The sequence below is a fragment of the Cervus canadensis genome, chromosome 22, assembly GCF_019320065.1.
Source record: "Cervus canadensis isolate Bull #8, Minnesota chromosome 22, ASM1932006v1, whole genome shotgun sequence".
Taxonomy (NCBI): Eukaryota; Metazoa; Chordata; class Mammalia; order Artiodactyla; family Cervidae; genus Cervus; species Cervus canadensis.
Window position 1 is genome coordinate 51,436,765 of NC_057407.1, and position 21,866 is coordinate 51,458,630.

Sequence of the window (21,866 nt, forward strand, 5' to 3'; positions counted from 1 at the left end):
AATACAGAGGCCTAATCCCAGCTCTGCTGACAACTTGGGTGCCTTTGGGCAGGTCTGACTTCTCTTTCTTCCTTTTGTAAATTAAAGATTGGCCTGGGCCATCTCACGGTGAACTGTCGGGTCAGGATCATGTTACTCCTCAGAGGCACCGCTCAGCTAGAGCAGGCAGGCACGGCAGTCTGTGCTGGGAGCAGTCCCTCCTGTCAGCCGTGCTTGTCGCTCTGATTCACCAGCCTCTGGGCTTCCCGGCTCCTCTTTGACACAGGATGTGAGAGCCAGCATCCCGTGTCTGTGTTGTTCATGGGGGTTGTACCCATAAGCGAGCCGCGATGGTTTCGAAGGACACTGAACTGAAGACGGATGCCGCCAAGCAGCCTGTCCTGCTGGTTCATCTCCTGGTTCCTTGAGAAGATTCTCTTTTTGCTCTTCTCCAGGTGCCGACTTGTTAAAACTGACCAAGGAGGACCTAGTACAAATCTGTGGTGCAGCCGATGGGATTCGGCTCTATAACTCACTGAAGTCGAGGTAAAACACAGTGTTTAGAAGGAGCTGTTCTGCTTGAAATAAGAATGTGCCCTTGTTCGCGCGGGGCCTGTGGGCAGGCTGTGCCACGCTGGGGTGCTGGCCCACTGCGCTTGCAAGGAGACTCTCATGGACACCTTCAGGCGGGTCCAGATACGGTGCGGGCGGGAGGGCAGGGTAGACTCTTAGAAATGCACGTGGGAGGACTGAGGTTTGTTGCCAAGAAAACAAACTGCTCCTTTAGGTGAGCTCTACAGTCTATGGTTTTCAACGTCATGTGACGCTAAACAGTTGTTAAAAACGTAAGCTTCTAATTGTGATTTTAAAATGATAGAAATGTAAACTGTTGGCTTTTAAGATCCATTTACTATCGCTGCTATTTCTAGATTTGTGGCGTGAGAATTCCATTAAACTGAATTTTACTGATGTTAAACTGCTGACATAATGTTGAAACTTAAATTGACCAGCATGACTGTCTCAATGGTTCAGAGTCTGGATCGTGAGATCAGACCACCTGTGCTAACCTGTGATAGCTGGGTGTGAGGTGTGTGTTTTTATATTCTTACCGGTGAATTATTTCGTATAATGAAGTAACCTTGTCAAGTCCTAAGGAACCACCCCTGGCGCCCGCGTAGCGGCCCCTGCGCAGCGCCTCCCCGGCTCACGAGCGCCCTCTTCTGGTTGCAGGTCGGTGCGGCCCCGCCTGACCCTCTACGTCTGCCGCGAGCAGCCGGCGCCGCAGGGGCAGCAGCAGGCGGCGGGCGGGGGCGACAGCGGCAGCGCCGCGCCCTTCGGTGGGTACGGTCGGTGGGTATGGGGGGGGGACACTCTGCCTGCTGTCACTGCCCCGCGGAGTGGGGGGGGGACCGCCTGCTGCAGGAGGCCGTTGAGAGGCAGCGCCCTTCTCAGCTGTTCTCGTGAAGTTTCATCTTAGAGCGTGGCAGGCCCTGCCCGGAGCTCCTGATCCCTGCTTGGCTTTCATCAGTAGTGAGCAGGACCTGCGGGGTCCGGCTCCCTGCAGGGGTGCTGTCTCGGTGGGGCCCAGGGCTTCTCTGCAGCCAGCAGCCTGCTGGGCCTGGGGGCCACTTCCTTAGCTTCTCTTGTACTGTCTTTCACACTATTCTAACTTTGGAGGACACGTAGCTTTTATTCTTAAGGATAAATTTCCAATAGTAGGTTTACTGAATCAAAAACTGTGACCTCTTTGGATTCTTTTTATATATTACTAGAAACACTATTTTTGAAAACAGCTTTCTTTTTCTATAATTTATATATCATAAAATCCTTCCATTGCAAGTATACAATTCAGGTGTAGTATATCTACAATTTGCAGCCATTGCCAACATCCAGTTTTAGTCTCATTGCTCCACAATGTGCCTCCATGCCCATCTGTACTGTTCCTGTTTGCTTTTAATAAAAATTATAACCAGAGATATTTTTGTACAGAGGTTAATGTTAATTATACGTGTGTGCATAAATAACATATTTAAATGGGTAGTAAGGGGGAAATACTCATCTTTTTTGTATCTTATTTTTTTAGTACTTTGAAAGGTGTGACCTTCCCATAGATCAGGTGGAAAACAGATCAAAGATGACTGCTAAAATGCTGTTTGTATTTTTTATTTCAGTTTATCATGCAATCTACTTGGAAGAAATGGTTGCCTCAGAAGTTGCTCGAAAACTTGCGCTGGTGTTTAATATTCCTTTCCACCAAATTAACCAGGTTTACAGACAGGGTCCCACTGGTATTCACATTCTTGTTAGCGATCAGGTAACTCACACGCCCTTTCCTCCTTCACACTGGTGTTTGCTTTTGTATGTATTGCTGAAGAGCTGTAGGAAAACCCCATGGCCTCTTTTGCCAGTACTCATGAGTCACTTTCAGAGTTGGGCATCAAAATTGGGAGCAATTTATAATCAGGAGTTCAGGTGTCCTGGGTGGTAGAAGGAATACAGAGTGAGGAGGACCATGGGTCACTTCCCACCGTCTTTGAACTCTGACATCAGTCACTGGGAGACTCCAGCTTCCTGGGGCTTTGGCCCTTTTTATGTAACAGTGAGGTCTTTGAATGGGTTTTCCTATTTGATGACTGGCTTTAGAAAGCAGGTTAGGAGGGCAGTTCTCCCCCATCCCGTGTTCCGGGAAAAGCAAGCGGTGACAGAAGTGCACCTGTATCCGAGAGCCCGGCAGGGACTGCCCACTGTGGGCCCAGGGGTGACGGGCCAGATCGCAGGGACCCCCGAGAGTAAGAGGCCAACACAGGGCAGGCCGCACGCGAGGTGTAGACCCGTCAGCTCACACAGCCTCGTGAAGTACTGTTTTGACTTGAGACCTGTACTTGTGCACCCATGTATACGTGTTTCTATTTTCCTTTCACTAATTTTAATCTTTCCTAATCAGTTAAGACAGTTGGATATTAATTATGTGTCTGCTTTATTCTTCTAGATGGTTCAGAACTTTCAAGATGAGAGTTGTTTTTTATTCTCCACAGTAAAAGGTACTTTGCATGTGTATGTGTGTCTTGAAATGCTAGAATCATGAAAGACGGTGTGCCTGAAATCAGCGGTCTTGATGACTTGTGTCATCTTGTGTCTGACTGCTGGTTTTACCAATCTTAAGTTTGAAAAACAAGACACTGTCTAGTGACAGAAGCAGAAATTAGCAAATAAGAGGAGTCCGTCCTTCTGGATGCCTGGAGAAAAATCCCAGTCCATTCAGCCAACATTTCACTGAGCACCTCATGTCAGACGTGTTGTCAGTGCAGGAAAGGTCTTCCCCTACTCTGGTGGGGAAAGCAAACCAGAAGAGGTCAACAGATGCCCACAGATTACAAACACGGAGCTTGGCTGCCATGAAGGGACGGGGAAGTGTGGTGCTCATGGACACAGGCATCTGGGCTGGGGGACGCAAGCCGTTAGGCTGTCTCTGAGGAGCAGCACCCAGGCGGGGCAAGGCTGTCTGCAGAGGAAGGAGCTGGGCTGCTCTGGAGGCCTGCGGGCCTGTGGCTGCCGTGCGGGGGAGGGCAGGCAAAGCAGGAGCCAAGTCCAGTAGGCAGAGTAGTGGTGGGAGCTTAGGTTTTATCTGAAAGGCACTGCAAAGTCAGTGATTCGTTTGTAAACCAACAATAATGTGAGTAGGTTTGTCTTTTCTTCCACTCTTGCAACTCTGTAGACAGAGAAGGTGGGAGAAGCGCAGGCAGGAGGTGTCACCCAGACCAGAGGTGAGGGGGTTTGGACGGTGACAGGCCTGCTGAGCTCCGCCCGGGACGGGGCGCGGCTGTGACTTACGGAGCACTGCGCAGGCGGTGGTCACGGTGGGGGCAGTGCTGAGCGCGCCTCCGACCCTCTTCCGTTGGGCCGTGGTGTGTGACTTGGGACAGAGGGTCACTGTGGATGGCAGCAGAGCAGTGGACAAGAAGGCAGCTGGAGCTGGCAAGGTTTCCCACCTCTGCCTAGCGAGCTCAGGAGGCTAAGTGAACATTATCACCAGTCTTAAATCAGTGGTGGAAGAACAGTCTCAGAACTATGTGTGTCAATTGGTCACTTAATAGTAAAAAGTCTGCTATGATAACAATGTATCATATAATGATAAAAATCTATCAAAACTTTCAGAAGGAAAGCAGACTTGAGGACCATTTGTGTGTGGCAGTTTTTAAAATCAGTACTTTTTAATGTAAACAACTTGATTAAATATGTCACAGGATTTGAGACCCATTAAAAAATAAGTTTGCAAAAAAAAATAAATAAATAAATAAATAAAATAAAAAATAAGTTTGCAAAAACTTGAGACTTCATTTTAGGACATGGAAATGTCGAGTTAATTCTCCCCGCTGGGGCTGGCAGGAGGTACCTGGGTTTCAGATCTAAGTTAAGCCTTCACTATGTCTTTGGTGATTCACAGCCGTAGAAATCCTTGAGGTTATGGAGGGAAAGAATGTGCAAAGCAGGCCCAGATGGGGTTCAAGAGACTTCCAATTAAAGGGTTAAAGGAGGGTTTCTTAAATGCCAAGTTATTATGGGAGCAGAACTTTAAGATCTAAATCCAGTCTTAGCAGGAAAGCTGCACCTCAGAGAGCAAGACGTCCTATGTCACTTTCTTCTGGTAAGTTACTCAGAAGAGCAGCCCCCCTTGAAGTGAGGGGCTGAATTGAGGACTTCAGCCTGCTGGACGTGTCTCAAGCCTTCAGGTTACCTGCAGGGGCTGTTTAGACTGTGAACTGACCCACCGTTGTTTTCTTTACACATCCCTGTGAAGACTAGTACCCTTTTCCCAATTTTTCATTCTCAAAGCAATAGTGTTTAGTCTGCAAAACTGACACGGTCTGTACCAGGTAGTTCACAGAGTGTGTGGCTGTGTCCTCTGACGGCAGTGCGTGTGTCTAGCGTTAGGCATCACAGGATGCCCCTCCCGTCTCAGTGTCCTGTTTTTAGACGTTTGTCCTTATGAAAAACTTCATTTGTTCCTTGATGAATGCCTGTACTGCTCCTCGCCATCTCCTGAGAAACACTAGGCCAGCAGGCAGAGCTAGTGATTATTAATTATTTCCAGAAAAGGTAGGTATAAGCACCCGGTTTATTCGATGGTCTCTGCTCTGTGCTCAGATAAGCGGCAGAGGGAACGTGGACATGATGTTTTAGGGAGGAGGGGCTGGAGCAGGTTACTCAGCCTTTTCTTCTCTAGAATACGTAAAGGTGGGAGGCTGTAGGGTGAGAGCAGCGTTTAACGTTTTCAATTTCCCTTTTTTTTTTAGTGAATTATGTTTTTATTTTTAATCAAAGGATACCTGCTTTACAGTATTGGTTTCATTTCTGCCATACCTGAGTATGAATTAGTTCAATTTAGTCTTGATTCTCCGGCCTGGTTAAGAAAGTTGAGCGTTACTGTCCCTTCCTTTCTCCACAGCTGAAAATGGTGGTGGCGTCCACATCATTTTGAAGTGACGTCCTCCGTAGTCTGAACTCTATTCAGCACCAAATAAAAGTCACGCTTAAAAGTGTGTGAAGACTGAATCCAAGAAGTCTTGGGATTGGATTTTACCGTATGAAATGTTTCATATTGAAAACACAGGATGACCTTCCTAATGAGCTGGACGAGAGGCGCCCCTGCTCCGCGGCCCCGCGCAGCTAGGCCGCCTGCCTCTCTGCCGGAGAGGCCAGCACACAGGTCCAGAGCAGCCTTTGCTGTCTTTTACACTGTATGCGGTTTGGAGATGAATGTACTGTGGGCGGTTTGGAGATGAATGTACTGTGGGCATTGACATTTCTGGGCCAGTGTGGTGTCTGTGGCCTGGACCTTATGCTGACCTGGGAGGGGGGCCGGGCCGCCGCGGACACGGGCCGATCGGTGGTCAGGGGAGAGGCGCGGCGCCTCCTCGGAAAAATCATGTCTAAGGGTGTGCGTCTGCCATGATCATGCCGGATCGGGAGGATCCAAGCCAGGAAGACGGGCTTGAAGCAAACTGCATTATCAAGAGTACCTTGGTGAGAGGATCAGTGTAAATCCTAATAGGTACAAAGACTTTTGTGTTTTTGCTTTGTCACAGATTTATTGAAAAACTTTTTGCTTCTGCTTCCATTTTTAGCATTTGTTTCTGGTTTTCATTTTTGAATCCCCAATGCCTTTTAAACTCATGTGGTTTTCTTTCTCCTTTTTCTCTGTCTCCAACCACTTAGCAACCGCCTTCCCTGACCCCCTTCCTGTTCAACATTTTTTAAAAGCCCTGTTCCAGACATTGGAAATACACCCAAGCAGGAGAAAACAGTGTGATAGTTTGTAACTTCGTGTTAAGGGGTCTTCATTATCAGGAGTTGAAATTATTCTTGGAACACTAGACATCACAAACACTATCTTGCACCATCAAAATTCCTTACTTCTCAAATATTGAGCTTTAGTACAATCATGGGTAACATTCTAGTGATTATTTAGGGACTTTTTATACACCACATAATAGCTTCTTTTTCTATAAAAAGAGTGCCTCTTTCACAAAACCAAATGCTTGTCGGCCAGTATACTTTTCAAAGGGAATCACTGTTTTTTGCTATTTTTTCTACTATCTCTCTTTTCCCTTCACCCAAAGCCTTCCCAAAATTCGTCAGCAAGCATTTGAGGCCTGTGGTGTACTAGACACAATTAAAAAAACAAACCACTTCGATTGCATTTTAATTATACCATCTCTATTTACCCAGTGTCTTGGTTTTGAATGTTTTATTTGATGCTTGAGTTTGAAATCTTTCCCAAAAGACAAAACTACTCCAGTGGGTAAAAGCTTTGTATTTTGTTTTATTCATAAAGGGGGTTATTTGATATTTTTAAGAAAGTACTGTCTTTAAATACTCCATCTTTGGCCTGAAAATAAATATCCCTTACTTGTATAGACCCCAAGCTGGAGAGCTTTCCTTCTGTCATTTCCCCTTTGCTTTCGCTACGACCACATGTTTTCTGTACCAATCACTTGGGAAAGAAGTGAGCTCTCTCCATTGTTTTAGAGTTTTGCTTGTCTATTTAGCATTCCTTTTTGAGTCTCAAGATTTATGGAACAATAAATGTCATTTAATGCTGTGTGCTATTTTGAATTCATCAGGTTTTTACAAGTGGGGTTAAAAAAAAAAAAAGCTCGTCAAACTTGAAATTACACCAAGCAGCAATGAACAGGAGTCTGTCCCAGTGGAACAGGTTAAATTACGGCACCAGCAAATTTGCTACTTGTTTTTTTAATAGTAGGATGTACACATTTCAGTATAATAAATGTTTTCCGATTGTTTTTGCAAATGTGTGTCTCATTTAAAATCCAGGTTCCTGCCAGTGTCACTTCATGTCATAGAATCAAGGGGCTCACTGTGTATGTTCTGAGTACACCAGTCCAAATGTCCTTAGAAGAGCTGGTGGGGGGTGTTTTCCTTTCGTTGTTTTCTCAAAGCAAATGCAACTGAGGACAGGTCATCCAGCGATTGTTCCACACTTACATTTTAAAGAGGAAGCAAACCTGATTTCCTTAACAGAGGTCCTTTGCTGTTTTGTAATTGCAGTCCTGTGTCATTCAGCCAGAGTCCAATAGCTTTGAGAGGTTGTGTCCGAGCTCGAAAGAGATAATGTATAAAAGGTCCTGGTCATTTAAATTTTTAAAACGGAAACTATACTCATAGCTTTCTGCAACACCCATTTCCCCCATACACAGTGATATAAATGTATATTTCAATAACTGCTATGGTATACACACAATTTTTAGATCAGGAAATACTAGAGTATATAATGCTGCAAAATCACCAGGACTAATGATTTATCTATCTGCCTTCTCTTCCCAGAATGCAACTGAGGTCTTGTATTCTAAATGATTCTAAAACTTTTCACCTAATAGAACCCTAACTCTGTTAGAACTATTGCTGGTTGTGGGGAAATTTCTCTTTTGCTGTTTCTCTTCAGCTTCTCAGGAGCTCTGTTTGGTTGCTAAGAAGGATTAGCACAGAGGTTCAGTGAAGGTCACAGTCTGGACAGCACAGTGTAAAAACCAGATCACCTTATCAGATTTCAGATAACATTAGAATGCCTGAGTTTGGAAAATGCTTTTGGTCAGATATGTCTGCCACAAGATAATAGCAATAAGCCCTCTGACTTAAGCACTGCGGCGGTTTATTAATTTTTATCTAAGTCTCAAAGGTGCCAACACTTCACTGAGCTGACTTGTAAGTGTGTAAAATTTTTGAATAGTTCTGGTGTAACTTAATTTCTAAGACTTAAAATAAACTTGGAAAAAACCACACCCATTCTACATGCATCTATTATTTTTAATTGATTATAGTATGGATAACTTGAGCCCTAAATTCTTTAAGGTCCCCCAAATTCTCTGAGAGATGACAGGATTAGCTCTTTAACAAAAACACGTTTTGTACTGTCGCCTACCCCAGAGCTCACGATTTCTCATCAGGCAGCACAAAGTCTGAGTTGCTTTTGTTCAGTTTCTGGTCCCCAAGAGGACCTACGACAAGTTGACAGAAAGGTGGAGACCCTGCTCCACCCTTTCTAGAGGCCTCGTCCTTTGGTGTCTCATGGAAACCTATTACCTTGCCTTCCAAGTAAGTCTCCAAATACAAAACTGTCAGGCATTGTGAATTTGCAATATAGTTACTTCAACAAAGTTGCTATTTTAACCTTCAAAGTGGAAGAGTCCTGCTAATCAAAATGGACTGGTGAATAAAAGGAGGTCATGGCCTTAAGTATCAGGTAGAAAACCAACAGCTTATTTTTCTGCTCCATTTGTGCCGACACTGACGGTCTGTTGAGGAACACTGGCGGAGCGGAGGGTGGGGGTTTGCATCTAGGGCAGCACCACCTCTTAGGAGATCCAGGTTTCCTGCGTGCTCCGCTGCACTGAGACCGCCCCGGCTCTTTGTTAACCGACACACACAAGGCTTTGAATTGATTGCATCACAGCAGAGCAAAGGTAAAAACTACCACCAGAGTTACCGCGGTCCCTGCAGTCTTTTACCTGTGAACGCCTCTCACTGGAGAATCAGAGCCGGGTGACGGCGGAGAACGGCACGCAGGCCTCCGGCGGGCGGCGTCAGAGGACGACACAGCACCGGCAGAGCCGCTGCCCGCCGCCCCCCGCGGCCGGCGGCGGGGTGACGGGGGCGAAGTAGGCGTGCACTCTGACGTGAGGGAGCTGCGCCTGGAAGTGAGGGAAGTGCATCGTCCTCAGACCTGTGGGCAGCAGGGCAACCACCCGCGTAACCCCAGAAAGCCCACAGCTCTCCGTGTGGAACTAGTTCACTCCACCGTTCGGCACAGCGCCTCAACTGGTGGTGTGCACTAGAGCTGCTCCTGTGTGACCCCCGGAAGCAGCACCTTCTGGAGCTGAGAGGCGCTTCCGGTCCCTGTGTGCAAGCCCAGCGGTGACGGGAGCGCCGCGGCCTGCTCGGGCCACGTGCAGAGCTACCGAACTTCTGAGGTGCTCCAGAGCACCAGGTGGGCGACCGGGGAAGGGTCGCCACCACTAAGGCTCTTTATCTGGGTGAGCAAAGGTCAAGCCTACTGGGAACGCCTTCTGTACTTTCGCCCAGACCCATGCTAGAAGCTGAATCTTCAGGGTGGACGCTACTAAGGAGGTTCTGCAGAAGCCTAAGGAGGCAGCTGGCGTAGCTCGGCCCGGCTCCCCCCAGACGGAATGGAGCCTGACTCTCCGAGCCTGCTGAGGCCTGGGCGGCGGTGCCGGCTGCCCGCGCTCACCCGCATGCGCTTGATGCCGGCCCGCGTGACCTGCTGGCAGTCGTAGAGCTCCAGGCGCTCCAGGCCGCGGCAGTGCTCCAGGTGCTCCAGGGCCACGTCGGTGATGAGCAGGCAGTTGTCCAGCTCCAGCACCCGCAGCCGCTCGTGGCCACAGGGGCTGTTGCTCAGGTGCAGGATGCCGTCGTCCGTGATGAGCTCGCAGTGGGACAGGCTCTGGAAGGAGAGGCGGCGCGGTGTCGGCAGGAGCCACGGCTCGGGAGGCTGGGCCTGGGGGCAGCGGCCTCTCTCATCGTCCCCCCGGGGGTAGGGATGGAACCGACACTGCAGGGGACGGTCCGCGCCGAGAGGACCCTGAACTCACCTCTTCCCGCAAACAGCGAGTCTACAGCTACACAGGGACCAGCTGCCTCCGGAAAAAAACACAAAAACCAGCTGGCCAACCTCTCCACCTTGGGCAGAGGAGAGGAGCTGGTGCAAGTGGGCAGGGGAGGCCACGGTCTGTCATGAACCCCACCCCTGAGGGCAAAGACTCCCCCATCAGAAGGGAACTCAAAACCTGGAGTTTCTCACTGAACCGCACATTGGGCACCAGCGTCTCCCAGAGGCGAGGTTTTACAGCTGCCTGTGCCCCCGTCTTCATATATGGGCTGCTCCTGGCTCACCTGACCCTGACGGCCGAAGGGGGCTCGTATTCCCGGCCCTCTCGGGACTTTTAACATGAGAAGAGACTCCTGGCAGACTACCACCCCAGGCACTGTGCAGACAGCAGGCCGAGACGCCCTGTCTTTCTGGCAAGAGGCCCCCAGACGTGCCCCCAGCCAAGGCAGGCAGGTGTGCTAGCCCTCTGCCAGGCCCCCAGACAGGAGTTTACACCCTCCTCTGGAAAACTACCACACAGGTCACAGAGCTGAAGAACAGCCCTGAACTGAAAAATACAGCAGAGAGTTTCAAGAGCAGACTGGGTGAAGCAGATAAAAGGATCAGTGACTTGAAAAACTGGTAGTGAAAATCAGCCAATCAGAGCAGCAGAAAGGAAAAAAATACAGTCTAACAGACTTACAGGACAGCATCAATTGGACTAACATTCTCATTATAAGGGATATAATTAAAGTGTGAAAAGTTAATCTTTTTTTTTTTTTTTTAAGTTAATCTTAAAAGCAGCAAGAGAAAAACAAGTTGTTACGTGCAAGGGAATTCCCGTAAGACTATCAGCAGACTTTTCAGGAGAAATTGTGCAGGCAGGCCTGAATGGAGGGGCACTATATAAGTGCTGAAAGAAAGGGGTAAACAATTCCAACCAAGAATACCAGCAAGGTTATCATTGGGGGAGAGGTGGGAATTCCCTGTGGTCCACTGATTAGGACCCAGGGCTTTCACTGCCAGGGCCCAAGTTCCATCCCTGGTTGGGGAACTAAGATACCTCGAGCCACACAGCGCAGAACACGCCTCACACACACGAGCCACCTTACAAGAAGTGTTAAAGGGACTCTGTTAAGCTAAAAAGGGCACTAATCATAGCAACATATGTGAAAGCATAAACCTCACTGGTGGCGGCTATAATAAATCAGGGTGAAAACTAAAACTTTGTAGTAGCAAAGTAATACAGCTTTTATTGGCTATAATTCTTTACTCTTTAATAGCTAAAATTCTTGGGTAGCTTCTAGGAGCAATGAGCTGCATTAATATTTTTTAAAAGTCCAAAAAACTGGCTCTGGTACTAAGAAAACCAGCCCCCTAATGTCACTGACACCCGCTGATGACACACCCTGCAGGCTGCGAACTGAAGGAACAAGGACCCCTAACCTCTGCACAAGCTTCATCAGCTCCTCTGGGTTCTCTTGAATCTGGAGCCCCCTTGTCTGCATCCGCTTCCCTTTCAGATCGCCTTCTAGATTCAGGTTTTTGAGAGGACAAGGCCTGTCCTCCCGAGAATCACAGACCAGTTCCTTGAAGGGAGGAGGGGGTGTGTGCACACACTTGCCTCATTCATATGAAAAATGAAAAGGACAACCTGGGAACTGAAGTTCAGCAAATGAGGTGTGGCCGTCACCTGCTAGGGGCTGGTGGTCACTCCCCTCATCGCTTCCTGCTTGCAGATCTTTAGTGAAAGATAAAAACCAGGGTTCACAATTCTCAATCTGTGGAACTTAGCCCACCGGCACTGCCTCCTCTCAGCTCTGGGGCTGGCGGAGGGCTCCCTGGCGTGGAAGCAGAGCAGTCGGCCTTCCCCAGGGAGGCGGGCACCGGCTGCGGGTCCATCACCATCCACGCTGCCGCTGACCCTCGGCTCCACCTGGGGGCCCAGAGGCATGGCTGCCACATCCGCCTCAAAGTGGAGTAGCCCCTGGAGCACCCCTCACAGGGATCCAGACACGTCCTGCCCTGCAGTGTCTGGGCTAGGGTAACGCCACTTCCCCTGGTGGCTGATCCTGTCACTCCAGAGCTTAGGACAAGGTCTGGCATGAGCACCCCTCCCGCAAGACATGCTTGTAGCTAAATCTGAATCCTCCACGCTTTTTTCTCTTTATCTGAGGCCCTTATTTTGGGTTTTTCTTATAGTGTCTTTTACTCTTAAGTTCCCTTTCTGGGAGTTGCTTATATGAGTACAGGAGAAAATAGAGAAGATTTCCAAAGTCACTAGAACCCCGGCTGGGGACAACAGTGTTTGAATAACATCTCCTGCTGGCGTGGATCCTGCGCTCCAGGAGCTGGGGAGCTGGTGGGAGTCCAAGGCCACGGTGTCTCAGGGTCGGGGAAGGGCAGAGAGTGCGCCCTCGGGCAACCAGGGGGAAGGAGGTTAAACCAGAACAAAGCCCAAGGCTGCTAACCTTCCTCACACCTCGGGACAAGGCCGTCTCGGGGACAAGGGGTGGACAAATCCCATCTGAGGAGCAGATTTTGTCAATTAGAAAACCAGATCACAACCAATTTGGGAGTGAAGACACGAGAAGCACAAAATTATCGGCAGATACAGTAGAGGGAAACCGTTCCGTCAGAAAATCTGGAAACAGGTAGGTGCTGACTAGCTCTGAAACCTGACCCCAACTCCAAAAGACAGTCCCAGAGCTGTCCAAGGCCTAGCACGCTTATGCCTGAGGGAGAAGAACTCAGGAGAAATGTGGAAATACAGGGACCTGGGGGCGAGGGGGGAGAGTAAGTCAGGCCAGATGGACTCTGATGGTGCTATAAAGCCCGAGCCCCTGCTGACAGAGCGAGGCCAAGGCGGACAGGGGAGCTGGCTTAAGGGCGTCCCAGGACAGCGGGCAGACCAGAGCCCAGGAGCCTAACCATCTGGGCAGCTCTACAAACGTGGGCACGCTTCTGAAGCACTCCGCACCTCGGCTTCCTTGCTGATAAAAGGGGTGTCCACAGTGCCCGCATGGCAGTGCTGTTGGGATCAAGTCTGGGTATCTGGGGGAGCAGGCGGCCGAGTTCACACAACTCGCTGGGTGAACAGGGACTCCAGGCCCAGCAGTGGATGGAACAGGCGTGCAAGGTCCGCATGCCCGAGTGCAGCACTCTTCACCGCTCATTGTGGACCGTTTGGTATACTCACGAATCCCCCCTCCATAGATACATGACCTTTTCACTCTGACAGGCTGAACATGAATTTGTGTAAGGACCTGGGTCCCTGTGTTAGGTTCATATCCAAAAATGAAAACAGTAACATGTAGATACTCTACCTCCCAAGTTAGCCCAACTAACAGACCCTTGAAACCAAGGATGACGACACCCTTCCAGAAAGGAGTTTCCTGCTGTAGTGGGGCAGGGTGGCGGGGGATCTTTCATCCCTGAGAGGTAAGTCCACCACCAAGAGCTGACTCACCAGGGCTTGCAGCTTGGGACAGTGAATGGAGAGCTGGGTGAGCGTGCGGTCCGTTATCTGCAGAGAAACATGCTGAGTCAGTGTGGCTTCCACACCAGAGCTTAATACCTAACCCTGCTTCTCCTGAACACAAGAACCAAACGGTGCAGAAGAGAATTAAAAACTCATCTCAAGCACACGCAGGCTGGGAGCGCCTCTCCTCACCAGCAACCTCAAATCTGCTTACTCCCCGAGTTGCGAAGCTGTTCTCGTCTTTACCCTGGAGCCCCCAGGGGGACAGGGCACAAAGCGGGAGTGGGCGAGGGGGCCCCCAGGATTCTCTGTGCAGTCACCTCATCACTGGGCATGCAAGCTTTCCTCTCCCAGAAGTTATGTGAAAATGAGGGTTTTGTTTTTTTTTTAAGTTTGACAAAAGATGGTGCTATCCTCAACTCAGCTCTGATGACTGAGAGCAGCCCAGAGTGTACAGAGAGCCCTGACACCCGTGCTGGGGCAAGGAGGCGCCAGACCAGCGCGTGCCAGCGTCTCTGGTTACACCCGTCTGTCCGTGGCTGCGGGGCGCCCTGCAGGGCTGTCGGGGGCACTCACCAGGATGCATTCTTCAAGATCCATTTTCTCCAGGTCGTGGCAATTCTGCAAGAGTTCACGAGAGTCCATGAGACACCCCCTGTTCCCAAAGTGACCCAGTGAGCCGGCGCGTCTGAGCAGGCGCCCTCGGAATCCCAGTCACATGGAAGTAGGCATTGGGGGAGGCCGCGTGTCCTCTCATCCTGAAAGGCAGTGTCTGCACCTTCCCGGGGGCTCACAGGTCTCAGCGTGTAGGTTCTAGCCACGGAGGGGTTTCTGGGAGGACACGGGGTGGGGCGCTCACCACAGTGTGGCTGCTGGGGGATGTGATAGGAGGCAGAGTCATCAGCCCCAGGAGGACAGCGGCTCTGGGTGGCAGGGGAGTGGGGGGCGGGCGGGCAGAGGCAGAGCCCGGAACAGCTGAGGGACGCTGCTGAGACCAGAGTCGGGGTCTGTGAGGAAGGGCATCTCCCGCAGGGAGGATGCTGCCCCCACTGTGGCCCCGCCTGACGAAGTGAGACTGAGGGCCAGGCCCCACTCCTGGTATAGGCGCCCTCAGCTTCCGGGCCCAAGGGAGAAAATACAGAACACACCCCTCTCCCCCACCAGGACTCTATTCTACTTGGGGCCCATCATCTCTGAAGGTCGTTTTTGGTACACTCCAAGTCACTTTGGAGGGAGGTGACTGAGAGGTTGGTTGGTTTGGTAACGCCTCTCTTACCCGAGCTAGAAGCGTAAAGCCTGCATCAGTCAGGTGGGAACATCGGGCGGCCTCCAAGATCCTGGGATGCGGAGTGCAGGGGAGACAAAGGGGCAGCTGGTTAACCACGGAAAAGCAGCGCCTGCTTCACAGTGCTGAGTTTATTTGACTGGCACAAAATGGAGGCTTAGGCAGTCCCACCCCAGTCAGGTCAGTAAGTACAGGGACCTTCCCACGATGCCAGCACACCACTGCTCTCGTTTTTCGATATTATTCCAGTATGTACTGACTTTTAAACAATACCCTCTGCTCCCATCAGATCACTCACATGTCAAAGTAATAACAGGACGAGGCACCTGAGTGACGTCCGTCAGGAAATGCAGACTCAGGTTCCCGGGGCTGGGCCGTGCGCCGCCCTCCACACAGCCCGAAACGAGCGCGTTCACGCTCTGTCCCATCCCAGTCCCTCTGACAGAGGCCACCACCTATTCCAGCGGCTGCGGCTGCGAGAAGCCCCCCGCTCCCGGCCCCAGGCCCTGAGGGGCAACGCGGAAGGCGCGGCGCACTCACTGGAGTCTGGGGCAGTTCAAGGCCAGGGCCGTCAGGGAGGCGTCGGTGAGGCTGCCGCAGCCGGACAGGCAGAGCGCCTGCAGCCGCGGGCAGCCCCGGCACAGCTGCACCACGCCGTCGTCCGAGACGCGCTGCGGGCCAAGCGCAGAGTCAGGCCGGCGACCCCGGCGCGGAGCCTCCCGCGGCCGACCGCGGGGCCACCCGGGCCGTAACGTTTCATCCGATGGTGTAACCAAAGTAAGGGTAAGTACAGAGAAGACAGGTATCTACGTTCTCTCTGCACAGCTTTAAAATATTCAAGCATTACTAACAGTAAAATTTTAAAATTCCATTTCTTACTCAGTCTTTTTCCAGGAAAAATTCATAAACTTGATCAGATTTAACGAAGAGCTCATGAGATTTGCCTGGTTAAGTGACATTAATTTTTGGTTGGATTTCTACAGATTAATACTAATTAAAAGATATCTATTCTATAAATCATATGGGTATATTTATAATATTTCCTGAAGTGGTGTAGAAAATAACAAAATTAAGTAAATCACTGAATTATTGATAAATGGCTTAGAATTCTATGAATCTAGTTATAAAGATTCAAATTAATATCTTTATTTAAATACACGAATTTCTGTAGCAATAAACATGTACATTTATGTCAGACTTCCAGTCCCCTGCCAGTGCTATCCTACATGCAATTCAGGGTCCTATTTCTGAATGAAGCTGTCTCATAAAGTCAGTATCTCCTCATAAGATAGTTTCTGCTTTATCTCCCATCACTGGGGACTTTAAAGATTTGTGATTCATTCAGTAAATGCCAAATACAAGGGATTTCATTTAATTTTCTCAAAAATGACGTTCTCCTTGAGAAACCCAGCTGGCTGCAGCAAGCACCTTCTTCAATTCTCAATTATCGACGACAGTGGAAAAAACCAATCATCCTTCACAGGCTGATCATGCACTGACGCAAATCACACCTCACCCTTTATTCTTCATACCTGTCATTGCCTTTTACCCACTGAGGCAGCATGAGAGGTGCCATCACTCCCAGTTTATAAGTAAAAATAAGACACCGAGACCTCCCCAGGAATTGTTCAGGTTAGTGACTAGTTCATAGCATCCTTGATATCTTCAAATAAATCAAGACTAATCTCTGCTATTTTTAGGGGAAATGCTCATGGCTCTGCATTGGCCTTTCATCTGTGGGAAGCGGTGGGTCACAGAAGGACACGAGGTAAGGGAGTGGCAGTCCCCCACGCCCCAACACCGCCCTGGGGGAGCGCACGGGAGAGGCACGCTACTCACGGAGCAGGACTGCAGGTTGAGGCTCACGAGCTCATGGCAGTAATTCTGAATGTGCTTCAGAGCTTCGTCTTCCAGCTGCGTGAACGGAGAACACAGGAGAGGTGGAGCCAGCTAGGGGACGGGGGCCGGCGCCCCAGTGACGCGCGGCAGACAAGCCTGGCGAGCGGACCCGTACCTGCGTGCAGCCCCTCAGCAGCAGGGCCCTCAGGCCGCGGCAGCCGCGCACCAACGCCTCCACGCCGTCCTTGGTGATCTGGTCGCACCACGACAGGTTGAGGTACTCCAGGTGCTGGCAGCCCTCACTGGGAGAACAGGAAACAGCCACGCCTGTGCAGTCCATCCCATGGAGAGTGCAGGCACGTCTCTGAGCTCAGAGACCCGCAAACAGTTCCCGGGAGAGAGACCTCCAGGACCCGAGTCGCCCACTTCCTGCCGCAGGGGGACCACGCAGAAAGTTTCAAACACCAGGATGCTTGAGCCTTGGATATTGTTTGTGACCGCCACTGACAGGCACTCTTACCTGATCCCCTTTAAGGAGCTGTTTGTAATGGACACGCAGGAGGTCAGATCCAGATGCTTCAGCTTGGAACAGAATCGGCTAAGGCTGTAACACGTGCTGAAAGAGGACAGGCGCACTAAAGGCTTTTTCAACCACCTTTCCCTCCCCTCGCTCTCCCAGGGCCTAGCAGTCACCAAAGTGATATCTGGTACTTACCTGTCAGTGATTTTTGTGCACCCATTGAGGTTTAAATGTTCAATGTTTCGGCAGTTCTGTGCAAAGGTCCTAAAATGAGAAAACACTGTTCAAACTCCCTGCAAGTTGCAGGGCAGCCAGCAGAGGGCATGTGGAACCATTCACATTGAGAACAACACTCTTCAAAAGCTCAATTTATGGTGGAAGGGACACTTACATGAGATCTACTCTCTTAACAAGTTTCTAAGTGTATAACATGTAACTGTTGACCGTGGCTACCAGTGTCCTTCGAATTCTGATGCTCACAGGAAGCAGCTGAGGTTCTTGTCGCTGCAGAAGTCTGCTGGTGTACTGAGGCAAACTGCTTGGCAGTCTGTACTTCCAAGAAGTTCCCAAGTAGTGCCCGCGCTGCTGCCCTGGGGACACCACTTTGAGAAGCAAAGCCCTAGACAGACTGCATATCAGCGGAAACTCTTCTTCACTCAGACTCTGGCGGTTATCTGAGAGCAGAGGTCTGGCTCCCAGTTCTCATCCACAGAAAAATCAGCTGGCAGTGACAGGGTAACAGGCAGGAAGGCCAGGGATCTCCAGATGGAGGAAATAGGCTGCAAGTGTCAGACATTTTTCTCTCTCTTAAGCGGCAGGAGGAAACAAACTAGTGATATTTTTTTCCTTCTCTATACAAATTTAAAAGGTTTCTCTTAAAATACTGTGTTGCCATAATGACACCTGGTTTCACCTGAAGTTAACTATTCTCAAACCTTGAGTTAACCAATGCATTTTTCTATGGAAATGTTTGTCTTAAGCTATGTTAATGTACTATGCATTTACCCCAGACTCTGTCTTCAAGTCGGTTCCGCCTAATGGCTCAGAACCTACTTGACAAACCATTATGTTATGCTCAGATATTGTTCCCCTAATCTATGTAAGGAGAAGGAAATGGCAACCCACTCCAGTATTCTTGCCTAGAGAATCCCTTGGACAGAGGAGCCTGGTAGGCTACAGTTCACGGGGTCGCAAAGACTCGGACAGGACTGAGCAACTTCACTTTCACTTTTCAATCTTTGTAAACGAAACTATTTGTATGGTAATCTGCCCTTCTACAAGATTCAAGTCAATCGTTTTATGGCCCCAGATGAATCCTCTGGTGCCAAGATTATCCCAAATGCATCTTATGGATGAGGGGCCTGGTGCCATTTTGAGTTTTAAGACATTCCTTTCTTTCATCAACAGACTGCTGGTGACTATGTAACATCCAGCTGAAGACGTACTCTTTCTAGAAGCCCCTTCTGACGCCTATGTCAGAAGCTTTCTCTATCTCCTTTATACTTTAATAAAACTTTATTACACTAAAGCTCTGAGCGATCCAGCCTCGTCTCTGGCCCCGGATTGAATTCCTCTCCTCCAGAGGCCAAGAACCCCGGTGTCTTTTCGTGGGTCAGCAACAACCTTTCAGCAGCAACTGAAGGGGTCGCGTCCTCTATGTGCTGTGCTGTGACTTCCCTGGGCCCTTTTGGAGAAACTATCTCTGGCCACTGATAGGTCAGTAATCCATCAGTATTAAGACACATCCTTCACTGGTGAGGACACCGAGTCCTGAAGGGTGATGCCCTCAATGATCTGGGGGTTGGCAGCATGGCCAGAAGCAGAGAATTCCACATCCCTAACTCACCACTTAGTCCTTAACATATACGGCAAGGACTTGCTTAGGTCATCTGCATTTTCGTGAAATGTGGCTTCAGTGTATCCTACAGGCTTGAGTCCTGATGCTTCCAGGCAGTACCCAAAGGTCTCCCAAACCTGGCCTCAAACCACGCGTCCATCTTACCTGCTCTTTTTGCTCTGCTGTGTGTAGGGAAAGGGAACCCAGCTGGAGCCTAGTCGACTCCCTGACCTGAGTGTATGGAGTCAATTTCTGACCACGCTGTCAGAGTGACCAGAGAAGAGTAGAGAATGGAGGACTCCAGAGCTCTGCAAAGGGTTCCCTCAAGAATTCAGCAGAGTCCCAGTCAGAGAGTGCAAATCACCCAGAGCCCGGGAAGGACTCAACGAGAAGCAGTAGAGAGGACAAAGCCAGAGCTCACCTAGGGTGAGTAAGAGCACCGTGCCCACGAGACAAGAGTGAAGATGCCAAAGTGTGTGAGGCACTGGGTACAGTACTGAGCAGCGTCTTGCTTCAGAAGAGCAGTACAGCTTTCCCTAGACTAACCACCACTGCGGTCCAACCTAGTGAAAAATAAGATCTCCTCGTTCAAAGGAACTATGCCCGAGTAACTCGGCTATGTCTCAGAACAGAACTCAAGTATATTTGTCAGAATACAAAAATACTCTGTGCCCTAAATAACATTCACAATGTCTAGCATTGAACAAAAAATTAACATCCATTCAAATAAGAAGGAAAATATATCCATAATGAAGAGAAACTCACTCTATTAAGGCTATCCAGAACTGACACGGATACCAGAGACGGCTCGGTGTGCTGTGCTGTTATTTCAGTTGTCTCCTGCTCTTACAACCCCGTGGACTGTAGCCCACCCGGCTCCTCTGTCCATGGGATTCTCCAGGCAAGAATACTGGAGTGGGCTGCCAACCTCCTCCAGAGGGTCTTCCCAACCCAGGGATCAAACTTGCTTGTCTTTTACATTTCCTGCATTGGCAGGCAGGTTCTTTACAATAGTGCACCACCTGGGAAGCCCAGAGATAGCAGACAAAGGCATTAAAAGTCATCGTAACTGTGTTCTGTAGAATACACTTCTATGAAGCTGGAGTGAAGATGTTAATTAAACATTTCATGTCTGTGTATTAAGCATGTTTCACAGAGACATGAAACTCATAAAGATACAAATTAGACTTTTAAATATGAAAACCACAATAATGAGATGAAAACTTATGAATGCTTAAGATTAACAGTAGATTAGACACTGTGGAAGAAAAGATTCGTGAATTTAAAACACATAGCAACAGAAAGTATCTAAAAAGAAATATGGAAAGAAAAGCGAAAAAGAACAGAGCATGAAAGAACTGTGGGATAGCTTCAAACAACCTAATGAGCGTGTAACTGGAGTCCCTGAAGAACAGGAGATTGTGCGGGGCAGGGTAACATCAGAAGGAATAATGGCCAAGAGTTTTATGAAAATTATAAACTTACAAATTCTAGAAACTGAAAGAATTCCAAGTACAAGAAACAAGAAGGGAACTCCACCAAGGCATAAGCTTAACCAAACTGGTGAAAACCAGTGATCAAAAAAAACATTAAAAGCACCCAGAGAAAAAATAAGATACACCTCATACAGAGGAATAAAATAAGGATGACAAAAGAGTTCTCATCAATAGTAAAAAAGCCAGAAAACAAAAACTGTCAACACAATTTTATATTCATCAAAAAATATTTTTTCAAAACTGAAGAGAAAGTAAGTTTCTTTCAGGCAGAAGTGCTAAAGGAATTCATCAGATCTGCAGCACAAGAAAAGTTAAAGAACACTCTTCAGGCAGAAAAAAAAAAAGACATAAAATGAAAATCTGTGTTTACAAAAAGAAATGAAGGATTGGAAATATTAACTTGACTTATAGAAAGTCATTGTAGTTATTTAAATCTCTTTAAAAACAACTGTCTGTTAAAACAAAAATAGTAACTATCCAGTGTGGATTTAAGGCCATATTTGGAAACTGAAAGTGTATGGCAATAACAGCATGATAGCTGAGCAAAGGAAAATGGAAGTGAGATGTAATATAATGTGAGGGTAGACTGCAATAACTTTAAAATGTACAATATAAACTAAAAAACAACACTAAGATTATAAAATAATCAGTTGTAGCTACTAAGCCCCCCCCCAAAGATATAAAATGGAAACTTGAAAAAAAAATTCTAAAAGAAGACAGCTTCCACATTAAAAAACTAGAAAATGCCAAATGAAACGCAAAATAAAGGAAATAATAAAGACCAGAGAAGAAATCAATGAAGTAAAAAACATAAAAACAAGGGGAACAAATGACATCCAAAGCTGGTTCCTTGAGAACATCAAATAATTAGTAACCCCCTAGTTAGGCTGGGGCTTCCCTGGCAGTTCAGCTGGTAAAGGATTCACCTGCAATGCAGGAGACCCCAGTTCAATTCCTGGGTGGGGAAGATCCCCTGGAGAAGGGATAGGCTGCCCACTCCAGTATTCACGGGCTTCCCTGGTGGCTCAGATGGTAAAGAATCTGCCTGCAATGCAGGAGACCTGGGTTCAATTCCTGGGTTGGGAAGATCCCCTGGAGAAGGGAACAGCTACCCACTCCAGTATTCTTGCCTGGAGAATCACCATGGACAGAGGAGCTTGGCAGGTGGGCTTGCAAAGAGTCCATGAGGTCCGTGGGGTCACAAAGAGTTGGACATGACTAAGCACAGCACAGCTAAGCTGACCAGGAATAAAAAGACAAACATTACAACTATCAGAGAAATTGACTCATCTTTACTCTTTAAAAA

The 21,866-nt window shown here is 48.6% G+C and overlaps 2 protein-coding genes across 9 annotated transcripts in view; one reads left to right on the top strand and one right to left on the bottom strand.

Moving 5' to 3' along the window:
* UBP1 (upstream binding protein 1) overlaps nt 1-7,291 on the top strand; it is a 64,982-nt gene extending 57,691 nt beyond the window's left edge. For both annotated transcript variants that reach the window (XM_043443493.1, XM_043443492.1), the window contains 5 exons: nt 435-525; nt 1,210-1,316; nt 2,151-2,293; nt 2,969-3,020; nt 5,426-7,291. In XM_043443493.1, coding sequence (XP_043299428.1) covers nt 435-525; nt 1,210-1,316; nt 2,151-2,293; nt 2,969-3,020; nt 5,426-5,463 — 431 coding nt within the window. In that variant the 3' untranslated portion in view covers nt 5,464-7,291. The remainder of the gene's footprint in view (nt 1-434; nt 526-1,209; nt 1,317-2,150; nt 2,294-2,968; nt 3,021-5,425) is intronic.
* FBXL2 (F-box and leucine rich repeat protein 2) overlaps nt 7,008-21,866 on the bottom strand; it is a 117,647-nt gene continuing 102,788 nt past the window's right edge. For 4 of the 7 annotated variants that reach the window (XM_043443495.1, XM_043443497.1, XM_043443496.1 and 1 more), the window contains 12 exons: nt 17,423-17,491; nt 17,228-17,342; nt 16,883-17,009; nt 16,708-16,782; nt 15,409-15,539; nt 14,860-14,920; nt 14,160-14,204; nt 13,572-13,628; nt 12,574-12,643; nt 10,107-10,148; nt 9,746-9,958; nt 7,008-9,188 (listed from right to left, as the gene is read on the bottom strand). In XM_043443495.1, the coding sequence (XP_043299430.1) occupies nt 9,019-9,188; nt 9,746-9,958; nt 10,107-10,148; nt 12,574-12,643; nt 13,572-13,628; nt 14,160-14,204; nt 14,860-14,920; nt 15,409-15,539; nt 16,708-16,782; nt 16,883-17,009; nt 17,228-17,342; nt 17,423-17,447 (1,131 nt within the window). In that variant the 5' untranslated portion in view covers nt 17,448-17,491 and the 3' untranslated portion in view covers nt 7,008-9,018. The remainder of the gene's footprint in view (nt 9,189-9,745; nt 9,959-10,106; nt 10,149-12,573; nt 12,644-13,571; nt 13,629-14,159; nt 14,205-14,859; nt 14,921-15,408; nt 15,540-16,707; nt 16,783-16,882; nt 17,010-17,227; nt 17,343-17,422; nt 17,492-21,866) is intronic. The other 3 variants (XR_006264708.1, XM_043443499.1, XM_043443494.1) reach the window with 3 other exon arrangements.